Raw genomic sequence first — 20583 nt, forward strand, 5'->3', positions numbered from 1 at the left:
ATACAGCCTGTGTGGCTCTCACAACAACATGATCCAATTGGTGAGTAGAATTGACCTGTTCCTCTTTGCCTGCCAGGTTGAGCCCATTCCTAGCTACCCCCGCCCCCGTTTTTCAGATCAGAGTGACAAAGGCCCCAGATAACTACAGTGGCCCCCAGTTTCTAAGTTGAATTATTTTCATTGTCCTGACAGAGCCCGGGGAAGACACTGTCATTCAAGTGGAATTTTATTTATGTTCTTTGTTTTCTAAATGCTTTGTTAATTTGTTTATATAGCTCTTCTCCTTTCATCAGGAAAGGCGTTTTGTAGAGTAAGTGGATGGAAAGAGTAAAGTGAAGTTTTGCTTCTGATTGGCTATTTTTTTGTGTCCAAAGTTTGAGCCTCATCTATTAAAGCTACTACTTTCTTCACAGCTACATGTTGGCGCCTATTGAACTGTGCCTAAAACCACCCTCCATTCCAGCAGGCGGAACCAGAAACCAGTTGCTTTCGAGTCCAAGACAGTCTAGTTAATGACCACTGTCTTAGTTATCTAGGGCTGCTGTAACAGCTTTAACAAACGGAAATGTATTCTCTCACAGTTAAGGGGCTAAAAGTCTGAATTCAAGGCACCAGCTCTAGGAGGAGACTTTCCTCTCTGTCAGCTCTGGGGGAAGGCCCTTGTCATCAATCTTGCCCTGGTCTAGGAGCTTCTCAGTAAAACGTCCCTGGGTCCAAATGACTGGCTGCACTCCTGGCTCTTCTTTCTTGGTGATAACGAGGTCCCTCTCCTCTCTTGCTCACTTCTCTCTTTTATATTGCAAAAGAGATTGAGTCAAGATACAGCCTAATCCTGTAGATTGTGTTCTGCCTCATTAACATTATTGCCTGTAATCCTGCCTCATTAACATCAAAGAGGCTAGGATTTATAACACATAGGATAATTGCATCAGATCACAAAATGGAGGATAACCACACAATACTGGGAATTATGGCTAGCCAAACTAACACAATTCAATTCATACCAGCCACTAAGCGTACAGAAAAATTATTCTCATTAAATCAGGCCAAATTAATGTACCATGCACGATGATGCTGTCTTGGCCTAAGTAGAAATTTATGTTTCCAGTGTCCAAGAAAAAGTAATTGGCCAAGCATATGTAACCAGTTGCTGTCGGGTCCGTTCTGACTCATGGTGACCCCATGTGTGCCAGAGTAGAACTGTGCTCCATAGGGTTTTCAATGTCCAAATTTTTGGAAGCTGATCACCAGGCCTTTCTTCTGGGATGCCTCTGGGTGGACTTGAACCTCTAACCTTTTGGTTGTTCCACCCAGGGACTGCTGAACATATGTAGGGGTACGATTGTTGTGGGTCCATTGAAGCTACATAAGTGAGCAGCTCTTTTGGGTAGCTTAGCTCCCACTAGTGCTCCAGGGTGCTAATTTCAAATGTTCCTTATCAGTCAGTAAAGCAGGCTGTGCAGTATCTCTACCAGCCTGCTTTCTATCTCCTTAGCTAGTGTGCTTTCTTTCACTGCAAATGGAATTTGGACACCAGTTCTTTTTGCTACCTCTGTCCTTTCAGCAGTGTTACTACAGGAAGAAGCCCTACTTCAAACGTGGAGGGTCTTTTCCGTTGCTAGCACTTAGCAAGACAAACATTGGTTTGTTGTTGAGACGGCAGTCGATTGGAGAATGTATGTTTCACTGGAGCTTGACAGCTTGGAAACCAGGCCAAATTGAGAAACCAGTTGGAAAAACCTCAGCCCAGATGTTTTCAATAAGCTCTTTGTTCCCTACAATATGTCTGAGGCTTCCTCACTTTAAGCCTGGACCAGCCATCCATCACAATAGACACATTCAGCAGAGCCTTAGAAGTCAGGTGATTGGCTCTGTGCCCTCCCTGAGCTTGAAGAGCCTCAGATTCTCTTCCTGGTTTTCTAATCTCTATAATGGGAGTGTTTTAACTAGGGCTTCAAACTGGTTTGAACTGGTTCGATCATGACCAACCAAGAGGAACCAGAACAGACCTGAATTTTTAAAATTCGCATGATCTAGAACGATAAACGGAATGGGAAAAATTACGGGTCAAAGCCCTGGAATGGGAGATTCAGAAGAGGCATAGTGGGCCCTTTTAGGAGCCTGATGTGTGAGATTGGATTATTGGCAGGACTGTGGACAGTGACACATATTCAAAGCAGCATGGTTGGCCACCATTTTTGAGAGGTGCCTGCTGTTTCAAACTGCACAGACCCTGAGGGGTGAGAGATTTGGTTGCTATGCAACATGTATGCTGACGTTGTTTTCTAAAACGGAGGTTAAGTTTCTAGCAGGGCTTTGATCCGTAGTTTTTCCTGTCCAGTTATCATTCCAGTTCACCCAAATTTTAAAAATTCGTGTCTGTTCCCGTTTCACTTCCTCGGCCATGACTAAACCTGGAAGAACTGGTTCGAAGCCCTGGTTTTAACCTGCTTTTTTGTTACATCCTGGAAGCAATAGAATTTGTTTTCTGGTTTACTGGAAGAAAAAATGGGAAAGGGAGTTTGAACATGTGCTGGGCACATACATTATCTCATTGAATTCTCTATGGCAACTTGTTTAATGAGTATCATTTTTACTCTAGCAGGGGGAAGCAGGCTTGATCAGTTGTTGACTAAATTGCATAATGCCCAAGTCCATGTCAGATGGAACTTGAGCCCAGGTTTATCTGACTCCACTGTACTGTTCCTAAAAGGAACCCTGTGAAAAATGTAAGGTTTTTGTTTTGTTTTATTTTTAGAGCCATTTGTAAAAATCACTATTTGAAAGCCCTCTGGCACTTTGCACACTGAATTCTCTACTTACTGCAAGATAAGTAAAGGAACAGGAGATGAGCAGATCGCCCGGCTGCCCCCCAGCCCTGCTGTCACCTGCCTTCCTGAATGTGAGGAGGTGGCTCTGTAGTTTGTTCTAAGCTGAGTCAGTGGAGGAAGTGAGAGGAGCACTGACCCAGGCGTTAGGGACCAGGGTTCTGGCCTCATGTATCTGCCCTTGTACCCATGAGTTGTCCTTCCTGAGCCAGAGCTCTGCATCTGTGAAATGGGAATAACACCTGCCTAGCCTCTTCCCTGAGGTATTGGGAAGGTCAAGGGAGGTAATGTATATATGAAAATGCCTTAAGAACTTCAGTCTTTCTATTGCAGGATAGCTGAGAAAACATAAGACTTAGCTTTTCCATAAAGGGTCAGAGTTCAGCATCTGTTGCAAATGGAAGGGGGCTCAGGCTTGTACCATAGTCAATATAGCTAAAATTATCATCATCATAAAAAACAAAACCAACCTCGTTGCCGTCGATTCCCCAACTCATAGCAACCTTATGGGACAGAGTAGAACTGCCTTGTACAGTTTCCAAGGAGCACCTGGTGAATTCGAACTGCCAGCATTTTGATTAGCAGCCATAGTAGCTCTTAACCACTATGCCACTAGTGTTTCTATCATCATCATAGTTACCATTTTTGATGCCTACTTTGGGCCAAAAAATAAACTAGGCACATGATATATACCCTCTCTAATCCACAACCCTGCCATTCAAGTTTTATTATTATCCCCACTTTACTGATGAGAAAGAAAAGACTTAGTAGACTAAGGTCATACAGCTAAGTGGCTAGGCCAGAATTCAACACCAGCTTAGTATCCAAAGTCTGTGTTCTTTCCACTATACCATGTGGCATCTGGAGTTTAAATCTGATTTCTATCTTTATCGTGTTCAATTAAGGAAATCCAGATGACCCAGAACTCTTTGCAATATCAACATAATAAAAATAGGTTGATGGCCATGTACAGTTACCAAAATTGGGGACAAAAGGTAAAGGCAAGTCAAGTAAAGAAACGGGGTGAGCAGACCTGTCCGTGTAAAACGTTGGTGCTCCCAGAGACTCAAACTTACTTTGACATGGTGCGTGTTTTCTTTTGCTCTGCTTCCTTCAGGACCCATCTGGTTGGACAATGTCTACTGCACTGGCAAGGAGGCAACCCTGGCAGCCTGTTCTTCCAATGGTTGGGGTGTCGCTGACTGCAAGCACACAGAAGACGTGGGTGTGGTGTGCAGTGACAAAAGGATTCCTGGGTTCAAATTTGACAATTCATTGATCAACCACATAGAGGCAAGTCATATGCTCTTGATGACTCCTTCATATGCACATTTTTCTTCTTCCATGTAACTCACTTCTTGCCTTCTAATTCAAGAAGTAGCTTCTGAGTAGCAAGAAGGAGGACCTAACCTATCCTGATTTAGTGGGGGCCAGTTTAGGGAAGGGTTTCTGGAGAAGGGGCTACCTGAGATGCATCAGCGGGGAAAGGGCATCCCAGACACAGGAAAAACTTGGGCAAAGGCACAGAGGTACAGAGATATGAATCGGGGACACATAGGTGAGTACTACTTATGAATAAGATGTGGATCTGGGAGTGGTGTGAAGTGATGCTACAGAGGTGGGCAGAAAGGCCTTCTGTTCCATATTCAGGAGCTTGTCCTATGGGCTGAGGAAATGTGTTAGTTATCAAGTGCTGCATAACAAATTACTCCCAAATTTTGCAGCTGAGAACAACAAACATTTGTTATCTCACACAGTTCCTGAGGGTCAGAAATCCAGGAACAGCTTGTTGTTTTTGTTGTTAGGTGCCTTCAAGTTGCTTCTAACTCATAGCAACCCTACATACAACAGAACAAAACACTGCACTGTCCTGCTCCATCCTCATTATCATTGTTATATTTGAGCCCGTTACAGCCCATTACACTGTGTCAATCCATCTCCTTGAGGGTCTTCCTCTTTTTCACGGACCCTATACTTGAGCAAGCATGATGTCTTTCTCCAGGAACTGACCCCTCCTGATAACACATCCAAAGTATGTGAGATGTGTGAGATGAAGTCTCACCATCCTTGTTTCTAAGGAATGTTCCGGCTGTATGTCTTCCAAGATGGATTTGTTTGTTCTTTCGGCAGTCCATAGTATATTCAATATTTTGCCAACACCATAATTCAAAGGCATCAATTCTTTTTCAGTCTTCTTTATTCATTGCCCAGCCTTTGCATGCATATGAGGTAATTGAAAACACCATGGCTTGGATCAGGCGCTCTCTAATCTTCAAGGTAATCTCTTTGTTTTTTTTAACACTTTGTAGACCTTTTTTGCAGCAGATTTGCCTAATGCAATACATTCTTTGATTTCTTGCCTACTGTTCCCATGGGTGTCTATTGTGGATCCAAGTAAAATGAAATCCTTGACAATGCCAATATTTTCTCCATTTATCATGATCTTCCTTACTGGTCCAGTTGTGAGGATTTTTATTTTCTTTATGTTGGGGTGTAATCCATACTGAAAGCTGAAGTCCTTGATCTTTATCAGTAAGTGCTTCAAGTTCTCTTCACTTTCAGCAAGCAAGGTTGTGTCATCTGCATAATGCAGGTTGTTAATGAGTCTTCCTCCAATTCTGATGCCCCATTTTTCTTCACATAGTCCAGCTTCTTGAATTATTTGCTCAGCATACAAATTGAATAGGTATGGTGAAAGAATATAACCCTTCACACACCTTTCCTGACTTTAAACCACGCAGAGCCAAAGCCAAAGTTGTTCTGTTCCAATGACTGCCTCTTGAACTATGTACAGGTTCTTCATAAGCACAATTAAGTGTCCTGGAATTCCCATTCATTGCAATGTTATCCACAATTTGTTATGATCCACACAGTTGAATGCCTTTGCATAGTTAATAAAACACAGGTAAACGTCTTTCTGGTATTCTCTGCTTCCAGCTAGGATCTATCTGACATCTGCAGTGATATCCCTGGTTCTATGTCCTCTTCTAAACCCGGCTTGAATTTCTGGCAGCTCCCTGTCCATGTACTGCTGCGATTGCTTTTGAATGATCTTCAGCAAAATTTTACTTGTATGTGATAATTATGATACTGTTCAATAATTCTGTTGGATCACCTTTCTTTGGAATAGGCATAAATATGGATCTTTTCCAGTCAGTTGGTCAGGTCGCTGTCTTCCAAATTTTTGGCATAGACAGGTGAGCACCTCCAGCACTGCATCCGTTCATTGAGGCCTCTCAGTTGGTATTCAGTCAATTCCAGGCGCCTTGTTTTTTGCCATTTTCTTCAGTGCAGCTTGAACTTCTTCCTTCTCTACCATTGGTTCTTGATCATAGGCTACCTCCTGAAATGACTGAATGGCGACCAATTCTTTTTTGCTACAATGACTCTGTGTATTCCTTCCATCTTCTTTCGTTGCCTCCAGCGTCGTTTAATATTTTCCCTGTAGAATCCTTCACTATTGAAACTTGAGGTTTGAATTTTTTCTTCAGTTCTCTTAGCTTGAGAAATGCATATTCGTCCCTTTTGGTTTTCTACCTCCAGGTCTTTGCACATGTCATTATAGTAACTTCACTTTATCTTTTCCAGTCACCCCGTGAAATCTTCTGTTCAGCTGTTTTACTTCATTTTTTCCTTTTGCTTTAGCTAATCGACACTCAAGAGCAAGTTTCGGAGTCTCTTTTGACATCCATTTTGGTCTTTTCTTTCTTTCCTTTCTTTTTAATGACCCCTTGCTTTTTTCATGTATGATGTCTTTGATGTCATTCTACAACTCATCTGATCTTTGGTCATTAGTGTTCAACACGTCAAATCTATTCTTAAGATGGTCTCTAAATTCAGGTGGGCTATACTCAAGGTCGTACTTTGGCTCTTGTTGACTTGTTCTAATTTTCTTCAGTTTCAGCTTGAATTTGCATATGAGCAATTGCTGGTCTGTTCCACTTGGCCCCTGACCTTGTTCTGATTGATGATATTGAGCTTTTCTGTCATCTCTCTCCAAAGATATAGTCGATTTGATTCCTGTGTATTCTATCTGGCAAGGTCCACATGTATAGTCACTTTTTATGTTGGTGAAAAAAGGTATTTGCAAGGAAAAAGTCATTGGTCTTGCAAAATTCCTTCATGGGAGCTACAGCATTGTTTCTGTCACCAAGGTCATATTTTCCAACTACCAGTCCTTCTTCTTTGTGTCTAACTTTCACATTCCAATCACCAGTAATTATCAATGCATCCTGATTGTATGCTCGATCAATTTCAGACTCCAGAAGTTGGTAAAACTCTTCAGTTTCTTCATCTTTGGCCTTAGTGGTTGGTGGGTAAATTTGAATAATAGACATATTAACTGGTCTTCCTTGTAGGCATGTGGATATTATCCTGTGACTGGCAGCGTTGTACTTCAGGATAGCTCTTAAAATGTTCTTTTTGACAATGAATGCAACACCACTTCTCTTCAATTTGTCATTCCCGGATAGTAGACCATGATTGTCCAATTCAAAATGGCCAGTGCCAGTCCATTTCAGCTCACTAATGCCTAGGATATTGATGTGTATGCATTCCATTTCATTTTTGACAATTTCCAATTTTCCTAGCTTCATACTTCATACATTCCACGTTTCAATTATTAATGGATGTTTGCAGTTGTTTCTTTTCATTATGAGTTGTGCCACATTAGCAAATGAAGGTCCCAAAAGCTTGAGTCCATCCGCATCATTAAGGTCAACTCTCTTCCCCAGTGGTATTTTGAGTGCCTTCCAACCTAAGGGGCTCATCTTCCAGCACTATATCAGACAATGTTCCACTACTGCTCACCACGTACCTGTCAGTTTGTCGTACTGTAGTAGCTTGCATGTTGCTGTGATACCGGGAACTTTACCACCGGTATTTCAAATACCAGCAGGGACATTCTTGGTAGACAGGTTTCCGTGGAGCTTCCAGACTAAGACAGACTGGGAAGAAGGACCTGGCAGTGTACTTGCAAAAAAATTGGCCAGTGAAAACAACTAAATTAGCAAATACTTGTTGACCTACCGATAGATGCCCTATTGTTCTACCTAGACTGCAGTCTTTCCATTTTCCTCTAATGACTCACTGTCCTGCTCTTTTCTCATACATTCCTAGAGTACACCAAGTATGCGGGACATGTGTCCAAGCCTGCATTATAGCATGGGAAAGGATTTGGCCCCAGGCCGCCAGCCTTCTCTCAGTTGAAAGGATGAGACCACTTCTAATAGAGATACTTCAAATGCTGCTGTTTTATTTGGAATGACTGGCAGAGATCACTATAGAGTTTACGTAGATATTTAATGTTCCACTAACTGATGACAACTTTGCTTACCACAAAGTTTATGATTTGGAGGGTGGGCTAGTCCAATCCATTTTCACAACAATTTCCGTCCCCGCTCTTCATAACATCATATGGTATAACTACCCAGTTGCAGATGAGTTGACTCCAACTCATGGTGCTCCCACGTGTGTCAGAGTAGAACTGTGCTCTCTGGGATTTTCAGTGGCTGATGTTTTTGGAAGTAGCTCATCAGATCTTTCTTCCAAGGCTCCTCTGGGTGGACACAGGCCTCCCATCTTTTGGTTAACAGCCAAGTGCGTTGACCATTTGCACCACCCTTAGCACTCACTTTTATATCCCATCTGGCCAATAAAATTGGAAGCCCCTGGAGGGCAGGGTTTATATTTTATTTCATTGTATCCAGCAGAAATAATGCTAGGCACATAATGGGTACAGTATCTCCAATTTTTAAATTTTCTTCTCTCTAGCAATACAAAATATTAAACTAAACAGTGATGAGAAATACATAGAAGTAAATCATTCCTTTATAGAATTTGCCCTAATAGGACAGTAAGCTTACTTTTAACATCTTTAAACTGCCTCTGTTCAGCCTAGCAGCTCCATTAATCCACTTGGAGTATCAAGTAAAGACCCAGGCTTCTTGACATAAGAAAGTTATTGATGGCTTGAATAAGAGGGAAAAAAAAAAAAAAGAGGAGGGTGGGGTGGGCAAAATGTCAATGGGTTTTGGGTTGAGAAAATGAGAAGACTCACTTGCTACTAGGAAAAAAAAATGATTCTGAAGAAGTACTCTGGGAGTGGCACTTCAACAGATAAATGTTTTATTGAATACCTACTATGAGCCACTTCCAATGTCTAGTATTTGAAGGTGAAATAAGACAGTCCATATCAAAAGAAAATCCTTAATTGGGTAGAATAGGCATAGACATGAGTGGAAAATAGATATATATTGGAGAGTACTTTCTTATTCTGGAAGGGCTGAAATTTCACGATAGGAAAGCTTAGATCCTGCCTTTATGCTGGACACTTGTCGGGCACCTACTGCACTTGCATCATGGCTTGGGGCACTATTAGGGAAGGAAAACCTAACCCTTATCCCCCAGAACCTTAGAACCTGAGGAAACAAGATGTATGCTATGGAGAAACTGGAGGATCATTCCAAGGCAAGGAGTGCAGGCCCTAAGTGAATTTACAGTAGCCTGGCAAAGACTACTTGGGGCACCATCTGATTTGAAGGGATGGCTTCCACAGCCTTCCATGTTTCGTGTTTTCCTAGAAGGCCTCCCTCTCACTGTCATAGTAAATCAGAGTGGTTACTACAAGTCAGATTGGAGCTTTCCTGTTCAGCTGTAGACACTGAGGGAACTTTACATGGAAGGGCAGGCCCCTCTGGCCCCTTCCTTTTGGTATTCACTGAAAGTAGGTCATGAAGGGGACTAGGTGTCAGGATGTCTGAGGAGAATCCTTGTGAGTTGTGAGAAGATTCTTCCATCCAGGGTGTTGTGGCTAAAGCTCGTGCTTATTGACAGAGCTGGTCTTCTGGGTAGAGAGCCACCTAGACCACCTACAGATGGTGATTTGTGGGATGCCAAGAAGTTTCTCCAAAATACCTCATGTAGTGTCAATAGCTGAAGTCATAGAATTATTCCTCTTGGCTAGAGAATTGTACCCTATTAAATTTTCATGAACAACAGGAAGAAACATAGGCTGGTGGACATATGGTTAGGTAGAGTCATCCTACTGACTAATGATACCCAGGGAGGATGGTTTATTAATTAGTGTGAACACACTGGCTGGTAAGGTGGCAGGCCTACCTAATGATCTCTAATGATGCACTCTAGGGCTCTGCTCCAGCTTCCCGATTATGCATCAGAAATTTGGATGGAGATTAAAATATGTACTGATAAAATGCATAGGAGATACAAACCTAGGAGGGATTTATGGAATATAAAATTGTGGAATCAAACCACAGCATATTAGGGATAAATATAAAGTCCTATATTAAGGTTCAGGAAAAAAAAAATCAACCATAAGAGTAACCGAAAAGCAGTGATTATAGAAAATTTTTGAGAGAGGTTGGCTGACTAAAAGCTCCATATGAGCCAAGAGTATGATATGGCTGCTCAAAAAGTTTATGTAAACTGCTGCTCTGATAGAAGAATTATTTCTCTAAACTTGCACTTTTTGGACCAAGAACAGAATGCGGCGGCCATCTCTTCACCAGGTTGTGTGAGGAGAGGCCAGCAAGATGGAGACGGGTCTGGAAACCGTATCAAATGAAGAACGGAAGATATTTTGTTCAAGAAAAGATATCTAGGGGGAGACACGTTGGTTCTCTTCAAATATTTAAAGTATTGTCATGGGGAGGAAGGTTTATGATTTATTCTAACTCCCAAAACTAAGACTGATGAGAAGGTAAATGGAAGGTAGAGTTCAGCTCAGTGTGAGAACTTTGTAACACTTAGAGCTGCCCCACAATGGATTGGGCTATCGCAGTGTACTGGTTAAGGTTGTGTGTCAGCTTGGCTAGGCTGTGATTCTCAAGTGTTTTGGCAGTTATGATGTAGTTTGGCAGCTATGTAATGGTGTAATCACCTCCATAATGAGATCTGATATAATACAATCATCTCCGTGATGAGATCTGTTATAAGCATCCAGTCAGTTGAAAGGAAGTTTCTTTGGGCATGTGGCCTGCATCCAATATAGGTGGACTTTCTGGCAAAGCTCACTGGCTTTTGCTCACTCTGGATTCTGCAGCTGGCTCCTATTCATCTGACCTCCAGTTCTTGGGACTTGAGCTAGAAGCTTACCTCTCAATCTTGGGATTTGTCAGCCTCCACAGCCTGTGAGCCTGAGGCCTACTGTCTGACCTGCTGTTCTTGGGTTCACCAGCTCCTGCAGCTATGTGAGTCAGGAGAAACCTCCAGCCTGACACACGGACTTGGGACTTTCCAGTCTCTACAGCTGCATGAGCCATTTTCTTGTTATAAATCTTTCTCTATATATATTTATACGTTTCACTGGTATTCCTTCTCTAGAGAACCTAGTCTAAGAAACCCATTTAGTGGTAAGCTTCTTGTCTCTACAAAAGTTCAAGCAGGAACTGGATGACCTTCTGCTAGTAACATTTTGGCCAGATTTCTATGTGGGGAAGAAACTGGGATTAGGTGATTGCCAATTTGAAGATTCCCCTGTTAACCCACGGCTGTCGAGTCGATTCCGACTCATAGCGACCCTATAGGACAGAGTAGAACTGCCCCATAGAGTTTCCAGGGAGTGCCTGGCGGATTCAAACTGCCGACCTTTTGGCTAGCAGCTGTAGCACTTAACCACTACGCCAGATTCCCCCTGTTACTCTATGAAAATGCAGTCACACTGTGCAGGGGGCGCCCACTACTGGTTATTATGAGTTAACATTAACACCATTGTGTGATTCTGGGACACAGATCTCACAGTGAAGCGATGCAGACTAGTGTGTGTGCCCTGGCTCACTCCCAGTTTCTTCTCTGGCCCCTTGCAGGTCATGCCCTTGAAAGCACCTGCATACCTTGTGTCCTCACTCTTCCACATCAAAATGTGAGAGCCAAAGCCCTCTCTGACTTCCCCCAGTTTGGGGAGGAATTTATGCCTGTAAATTCAAAAATGGTCAAGAGTGAAGTGTCAGTTCACTTTTAAGTCATTTCTAAAAGTTAATGCATTCTGCATGTCTTTTGACTCCAAGCATAAAGGATTGGGTCATGAAAGGATGAGGACATCCACATCTCTTCCCACCCCTACTATGTAGGGGTGGCCCCGCTCTGTAACATTCACCCCCGATGACTTCTGGAAACTAGGGACAGATCATGGACCATTAGAGATACCCGGCTTACCCTCTCCAGAGTGCACAAGAATTCCCTAAGCTGAGAGTGGAAGAAAACTGTGCATCAGTTTAGACTAAGTTCATCTCACTCTGGGATACCAGAGGCATGAATCACTAAGCTCTGCAGAATGGCCGATAGGGTTTCTCTTGATGAGCTAATTGTATTTCAGTAGACTCCTACGCTTGTTTGGGGCATCCATGGGGACTCCTTGGCACATCATAAATTCCCTTTTAGAGGAAGGAAAAAGTACACCTTCTTCATATGAATGATCCCACCAAAGGAGATTTCATATGTTTTGACCCTAAGCTACCTGTTGCCTAGAAGACAAAACACTGGGCAAGTCCATTCTCTTCTTTCAGATGAGCAGGACAGTCTGTAATCCAGAGGAGCAATGGTTTCTCCACCAGAATGGCACAGCCTGCACTCTCATTTACAAGGAAGTTTGCATTATTCTGTAGGGGAATCAGATGATTTCTGTAATAGTGCTTTGCAGACTAGAAAGTGCTGCCGAAGTTGGCACTACCACTGACTCACCACTGCTGGTTCATTCCATCCAGGAAACTAATTAGGAGGATCTCAGCTCTGCCCTTTTCTGACACAGCTGGACTGTCCCATCTTGCCGCACGTTCTAAGTTTTAGACCTGAGAGTTGGAGGCAGGACCCCTGAGTTTCAGTCCTGGTGGAGACTTGGATTTGCTGCTGTATGTCCCCTTATTGGGTCTCTGGACACCCCATTCTAAAACAAAGATTTGGCTGGAAATAAGGAAAAAAGTCTTTGGTTAATCTTCAAGACCTGCTTAAAAGGGGACAAATAGGAGCAAATAATAAAATGTGAAATACAGTTGCTTCCAAGTAAGTGGATCTTTTTAAACCCAGAAAACAGAGCCCTAACCAAACCTCCCAGGATTTCAGAGACTCAAAGTGAGAGGCTTTGTTTTCTGTCTGTGGTGAGTGGACAAGCTGGAAAAAGCATTAGATAAGGAGAGATTACAAACCCAGATGCCCTTCTGAGCAAACCTCTATGTGCTGGCTGTTTTGCACATTGCTAGGTAATGTGCTCCCAGAAATGCTCATGGCTGGGTTTATGTGTTGTTAGATCAGGGAACATACAGGTCTTTTCTTTTCCTCACCCACCGTCCGACCCCACCTACTTGCTTATCCATATTCAACGCTATTTTGGATAAGGCAGTTAGGTTGCCAGAACTGATCTGGAAATTCCCTGGCTGTGAGATTTAGGTGTTTCGTATGCACTGAGTGGTCTCTGAGCCTCAGTTTCTCGTTTGTGACAGTAAGCAGCCCAGGAAGCCTTGAGGGGTAGTAGGATAGAGGGGCAATGAGGAGAAGCCGATTTACTTTCATCAGAATAGAGAATCTGGTCCCCTCTACCATCTGCTCTGCCTTCTGGGAGGATGCTGAGACCTGAAAAAGCCCTTTCTTCTCCTGTCAACCACAGGGCCTGTGGCTGTTGTACATTTTTTAAATTCCAGGAGTCCAGGACTTTATTAGTCACATTCAGCTGCCAAATGCTTCAAGGTTGCCCTCCCAGCAGCAGCCTTATCTGTCAGCATTTGGGGGCTGCTGAGGGTGGAGGCTCAGAGCCTTTGCAGAAATAATTAACTCCAGAAAGGTCTGAGCACTGCCCTGCCAATTTAGTCCCCCACCAAAGTATAATTTGCAACAGGTTACACTAGGGTGGTTTAGGAAAGAAAGAGTGTTTTCATCTCTGTGCAACTTAGAAGGTCGTGGTCCCTCTAAGCCTAAATATAGAGCCCCTTCCTTGGGTGGCTGCAGGAGAGCTGCAGGAGGGTCTTCCCGCTGTGGTGGGAAGAGAGATGGTAGCAAGTGGGCGATTTGGGCTGGACTCAGTTTGTTGTACTGTGGTGGCTTCTGAGGTGTTGTGATGCTGGAAGCTATGCCACCAGTATTTCAAATGTTGGCAGGGTCACCCACAGTGGACAGGTTTCAGCAGAGCTTCTAGACTAAGACAGACTAGGGAGAAAGGCCTGGTGATCTACTTCCAAAAACTAGCCAGTGAAAACCTTATTGATCACAGGAGGATATTGTTTGACTTGCTTGCTTTGGACTCATTAGGAGGGATCAATTGCTGGAGGAGGCTATTATGTTTGGTGAAGTAAAGGGACAGTGAGGGTAAGGGAGACCCTTGGTGAGATGGACTGACAAGTAACCACAACGATGGACTTGAACCTGCAGGCCAGGGACGAATTATCCAGTAGGCAAGGTAAGCACGGTGCTTACCTTGCTTACCAGATCTTGTGTAGTGAACAATTTCACATGGGTTTCATCACATCTTTGATGTGAAATTTTGTTCACTACAGATTAGTAAGTAAGCACAAGTAAGCCCATGCTTACTTTGCCTATTGGATAATCTGTCACCGATGCCCCTAATGCCAGTGATCATGAAGATAACCCAGAACCAGGCAAGCGTTTCCATGTTTCATTTTTGTTGGACATGATGTCATCATGAGTTGGAGTTGACTTGACTGCACCTGTCTATCTATCCATCTGTCTATCTATCTATCTATCATCTCTCTATCTTCAGCAAGAGAGTAAAGAGCTATAGTTAAAGCCCAAAGCTTCTGAATAACCAGACTTGCTTCACTGTGAAGCTGGACAATTAGATATAGCTCTCCCAGATCACAGGGAACTTGGACAAAAGAATGTATAACATCCTATCCAGCTCTGACATTCCATGGTTCTATATATTGACAGCCTGCGTGTGTTCAGGGCTTGCCAGGCACCACCACAAGGGACACAGGAGAAGTGGTTGTAAGATGACCTATTTTCCAAACTAAAAATGGGTCACAGAGTCTGAAAAGCAAAAGGCTATTTATGGTAATAACAGCCCAATTTTTATAATTGGGCATATCCTGGAAAATCTAGGAGCCTGGGTCCTGGCCAGGTTGTTGTACGTGAAACTCTTTGAAAACTTTAAATACCAATATAATTATGTGTGAGATGAAATAAATAACATACTTACTTGTTAGATTAAGTAAGTGAATACATAACATTATAATTATTTTTTAGATGAAATAAATGAATGAAGACTATGTGATTGAACAGCATAGTTTGGACAGTTAATTGTATGGCAGTTTGGAGAAGGGAGAGATTAATGAGGGAGAGGTCAGTGGGAGGGGTGCCCTATGGAGGATGTGGGGAGGCTTGAGTGGGGCTGGAGAGAGCATCTCTCTGCCCTGGTTGGACCCATTCATTCTGCAGGGAGGCCTGTGACATGGCTCATTTGGGGCTGATGGTGTCCAGTCTGGGTCTCCAGTGGGTCTGAGTGCTTCTGAGTCAGTTCAGCCATGTTAGGTAGCCACAGCTGAGGCATTCCTGCAACCCATCCCTATGAGTATGCTGCTAACACATCTGGGTGATTCATCTGTTGACTTTTCACTCACTGTATACATTTCAGCGGAGCACCAAACCCTATGCTAGGCACTGGAGAGATAGGGACTGATAAAATGCACAGTCCTAGCTTCCTAGAGCTTACCACCTACTAGTGGAGAAACACAATGTCACAAATAATGACTTCATTTTTGTTGCAGTGATTGCTCTGAAGGGGAAGCAACAGGTATACCACTGGGGTGTATGATGGGTGATCTGGCCTGGCCCAGGACTTCCCTAGTCTGTGGCCTCAGCATTCCTGCCAGAGCTGGACAGAACTGCTGGGTCAGAGGGATGGTTGCTGAAGCAGGTGTCCTGCCAGCTTCCTGTGTACAGCAGGGCTTGCCTGTTCTCCAAAAAGAAGCCTCTGTTACCTACCCAAGTGCTTTCAGGTTGGAAAATGACACAGAGAGCATTCAAGTTTCCAGCATCAGTGTAAATCTCTTGATTTATAAGGCCAGAGCCCAGACAGACTGCAGCATTTTCCCGTCATGGCTTCGGATGACCTCAGCTCTCCACGCCCACCACCACCCCAGCCTCCTTGCCCCAGGTGGTCTCCATCACCTAGATCTGAAGAACAGAAGTCGCTGAAATTCCTATCCCCTCTCTCTTTCACCCATCTCACCCAGTAGGAAGTCACAGGCTAGAGACTGTTACAGGCAGCTTCTTAAACTATGACTTCCCAATTTGCTGAATCAATAGGGGCTAATTACAGTGCTGCCAGACTCTTCTAATGACTTATTAAATAACATGACTCATACTGTTTACAGATAATGCCCACTTGGCTAAACCATCTAGGTGTGTGCTGAGGATCATGTTTTAATTCAGCTTTTAATTCAATTCAACAACTCTTTCACTAGCTTCAGTTTATAAAAGGGGAACCAAAACCAGACCCTTTGCCATCGAGTCAATTCCGACTTATAGTGATCCTATAGGACAGAGCAAAGCTGCTTCATAGGGTTTTCAAGGAGCAGCTGGTGGATTCAAACTGCCGACTTTTTGGTTAGCAGCCATAGCACTTAACCACTACGCCACAAGGGTTTGAGTGTTAAATAGCTCAAGGGACAGGAGAATTTGTGTACAAAGTGCAGAAGTCACCCAAGTAGTGCTTATATTATGAAGAGAGGCAGGGACTAACTAGCTGTTTATTTTGCATTAAACAAAGCATAAAGAGTCTTTTAACTTTTTGGCTTGGGAACCCAACAATTAGCTGAACCCCTGTTGCTGGTTTTTTAAGATTAATATTGGTTCATTCAAAAATATTTTGCGGGATTTGGTTCCTTGATTTGGAGGGTTAGGATCGTGGTTTCACGGGACATGCCAGTTAAGTGGCCTAAGAATGTGTTTAGTGCTTCTATTCTACTTCCTAGTTCACTGTGTAGTGCCTGGGCTCTTAAAAGCTTGCAAGTGGCAATCCAAGGCATGACAACTGGTCTCTATTCACCTGGAGTAACAGAGGAAGAGGAGAGTCAGGAATAGGAGTAGGATATGGAATGTGTGGCTAATTGCCTCCATGAAAAACTGCATCCTTTGCCATGAGACCAGTAAGAACTGGATGGTGCCCAGCTACCATTACTGAACATTTTGATCGAGGATTTCATAGGAGAATCCTGATCAAAAGGGAGGAAATGCAGAACACAGTTTAAAATTCCCATGGACTCCAGACTTTCTGGAGCCATGGGGACTGGGTGAACCCCTGAAACTCTTTCCCTGAGATAATATTTAAAACTGAAGCCAAAAATATCCCTTGAAGTCTTCTTAAAGCCAAACAATGATTTAGCTAAGCTAGTAAAAATGTCTGCCTTGAGCATTATGCTCTTTTAAGAACTATCTATATGGTATTAAAGCAACAACAGCAACTTGAAAGATTAGATAGGGACTTTAGGGGGCAGTGAGTTTGTGTTAATGGTGGAGGAAAAACTCAGAAAAGGAAGGTAACGATGGTTGTACAACTCGAAGAATGTAATCAATGTCACTGAATTGTATATGTAGAAATGGCTGAATTGGTGTATGTTTTGCTGTGTATAGTCTCAATAACAACAAAATAAGTTTTAAAATATATATTTGAGGGCTCTCCATGTGTCTGGCACTAGGATGTGTGGGTAATACAAAAATGAATAAGTCATATTTTTGCCCTTGAGCAAGTCACAGTCCATTTGGGTGGCAAAAACATGTAGAAAGATAAATATTAGTATGAGTTAGTTCCTATAAGCCAAGGGCTACACGAGTGACTCAGAAAGCAGATGCTAGAGGAATAAAGAAAACAGCAAATCTAACTTTTGGTGGATAAGATAATTGTCAGGGAAGGGAGAGGGTTTGAGGAGGAGATGGTACTCACTCCTCCCCACTGGAACAGGAGCCTCATGACAGCAAGAAACTTGACTATCTGGTTCACCTTTGTATCCCAGGGCCTGTACTGTTGTCATCTATGCTGCTGCTGTTAGCTTCCATCGAGTCAGCCCTGACTCATGGCAACCCCGTGAATGATGAAACGAAACATTGCCTGGTCCTGCGCCATCCCCATGTTCATTTGTGGATCGGACCATTGTGATCCATAGGGTTTCCATTGGCTGATTTTCAGCAGTAGATCGCCAGGCCTTTCTTCTTAGTCTGTCTTAGTCTAGAAACTCCGCTGAAACCTGTTCAGCATCATACAACATGTAAGCTTCCAGTGACATAAAAGTGGTGACTGACCATGCATGAGGTGCATCGGCCCGGAATCAAACCCAGGTCTCCTGCATGGAAGGTGAGAATTCTACCACCCAACCACCAGTGTGGTCCATTACCTGTGCTAGTGCCTGGAAAATAGTAACACTTAACAAATATTTTTGAATGAATGAATGGAAGAAATTGCTCTTGAGGGTTGGTAAGATTCTGATAGAAAGGACAGAAGAGAGAATTTCAAGGAGTGGCTCAATGATAGGGTTAAAAGAGCGATGTTTGGATGGCATTAAGAAGGAGCTTCCTGGCTGGAAAAGGGAAAGGGAGGAAATGAGATTGGAAAGGCAGGTGTGGCCAGATCAGAGAGAGCCTAAGTAGTCTGAACTTGACTCAGTAGGCACTGGAGAGACATGAGAAGGTTTTGATCAAGACACATGAATAAACAAGAGTCAAAGTGGATGGACGTGTTGGCAGTGTGTGAGGTGGACTGGATCAATGACTAGACCAGTGATGAGGAGATAGCACAAGGCCTAAATGAGAGGACAGAATGATAACATCTTCATTTTATTTTTATACTGGACTGGAAGATAGAAGTGGAACTGGAAAGGTGATGGAAGGACAGAAAAGGTATTGGTGGGGCCGAATACTGTAAGAGTGAGGAAGAAGGAGGGTTAAAAAAAACCTGTGAGGTTTTTAGTCTGCAAAGCTGGACTAGCAGGAGCCTCACTACATGAGATGAGGAAAGATTGAGGATATCTTGGATGTGTTTGTTTGAGGTTCTGAGGAAGGTGCCAAACTGGCAGGTAAAAAAATGTGCCTGTATCTGGAAGACCATTTTTTCAATAGCTGGAGTAAAGAAAGCTGAGGGCATTGCAAGCAAGACACAGGAATGTATTAGCAATAGAAGGAAGGAGAGGGCATGCTAAGTGAGCAGGCATTTGTAGAACTCACCAGTCTGCACATTCTAGTTGGGATGTTGGCATCAATAGTATGCTTCTCCCAACGTGGTCCTCCCGCCCCAGCACCACTCCAAGTATGACTTGTCAGATGGGAAGGCCTGGCCTGATAGTAAATGACGAACTCCAGAGTAGAGTTTGGGTAGATTTATCAAATACCAATTGTAAGATTATAGGAGAAGGATTTTGCAGACTTGCCTAGAGCTGATCTTTTAAACCAAATCATAAAGTAGATTCTTGTAGGCTTGTTTGCTTTCTTGCCTTGCCTTCGCCTGTATCCTTCCCTGATGCAATAATCAGCTAGACGTTCAAAATTGGTGATTTTTTCCCTCATTGGCGATAGCCCCAGACTGTCACATTCTGGAATTTGTAAGTCATTCTCAGATGTTGCAAATTTTAAATGTTATTCAGGCATAAGCCTAGGAATCTGAGCCTTAGTGCTGCTCCCCAGCTTTTCTGTTCCCCAACCCACCACATGGAGCAGGGCAGTCCCTTGCTTTGCTGTGCCTTGGTTTTCCCTTTTGGAAATAGATAACAATCATTCCCATGGCCTCAGGCCCTCCCAGAGGATGTGATGAGGACCAATAGAATAAGTCCAGAAGGTTTGTGAATTCTTTGGAGGGAAGCCCTTTGGAAGCCTGGGTGTACTATTTGTCTCTGGCAAGAGAGGCAGCATTCAGGCTTTAATTTTAATTTAAAAATGTGCCAGATGTTTTTTCAGCTCCTGGGCTAGCAGGCTTAATTTACAGCTAGCAGATCTAAAGGTCTTTTCATTAAAATATGTGTGCATGTATTTTAACGTTTCAAACCTTCTCTTCTGTTTTGGGATTGAATTTCTGAAAAAGACAATCCCAGCATTTGTGGTTTTGGAAGAGATTCCACAGCAGTGAAGTAAGGAGGGAAGTTATGTGCGTATGAGTGTGTTTTCCTACCAAGAGGTTTCTGAGCAGCCTATATAAGCTAGCAAGCGCGCAGTGAGCACTGACTGTGCCACAGAGGATTTCCCTGCCGCCTCCCCTGGCCCAAGGACAAGAGCAGCTGGGAGCACAGCTCTCCCGTCACGTACCAGGCCAGCCGCCCCACTCCGTTCTGACTCACGTTCCTCTGGGTGGGGTACAGAGTGGACTTCCATGTGCATAGCACCCAACAGGCCCTGAAGGGACCACCCAGAAGTCTTAAGTCCCAGGCCCCCTCCCCTCTGGGTTTACAGAGTTGTTGAGAGACGGAAGCAGCTCAATCCCAGTACAAGGCATTATACACGGCACGGGCAGTGAGGGCAAGGACTGCTCTCAGACACATGGCTACAAGCTTGGAGCGTGGGCTTAGAGACACACCTTGATTTTCATTCTTGTTTCTTTATTAGCTGTGTAAACTTGGATAAGTTGCAAAATCTTGCCAAGTTTTTTTGTTTTCTCCACCTATAAAATGGGTATAACATTGGCCATCTCATGGGTTGTGGGACTGGAGTGAGAAAACGGATGTAAAGTTCTTAGCACAGAGCCTGGTGTATAATTCATTGGTATTTGATAAATGGGTAAATGATGGCCAACATAGTTATTATTATTCAG

The 20583-nt window shown here is 43.4% G+C and overlaps 1 protein-coding gene across 1 annotated transcript in view; it reads left to right on the forward strand.

Annotated features, from left to right (window-relative positions):
- LOXL2 (lysyl oxidase like 2) overlaps window positions 1-20583 on the forward strand; it is a 121249-nt gene that overhangs the window by 40822 nt on the left and 59844 nt on the right. The window contains exon 3 of the mRNA XM_003412375.4: window positions 3946-4121. Coding sequence (XP_003412423.1) covers window positions 3946-4121 — 176 coding nt within the window. The remainder of the gene's footprint in view (window positions 1-3945; window positions 4122-20583) is intronic.

The sequence above is a fragment of the Loxodonta africana genome, chromosome 19, assembly GCF_030014295.1.
Source record: "Loxodonta africana isolate mLoxAfr1 chromosome 19, mLoxAfr1.hap2, whole genome shotgun sequence".
Classification (NCBI taxonomy): Eukaryota; Metazoa; Chordata; class Mammalia; order Proboscidea; family Elephantidae; genus Loxodonta; species Loxodonta africana.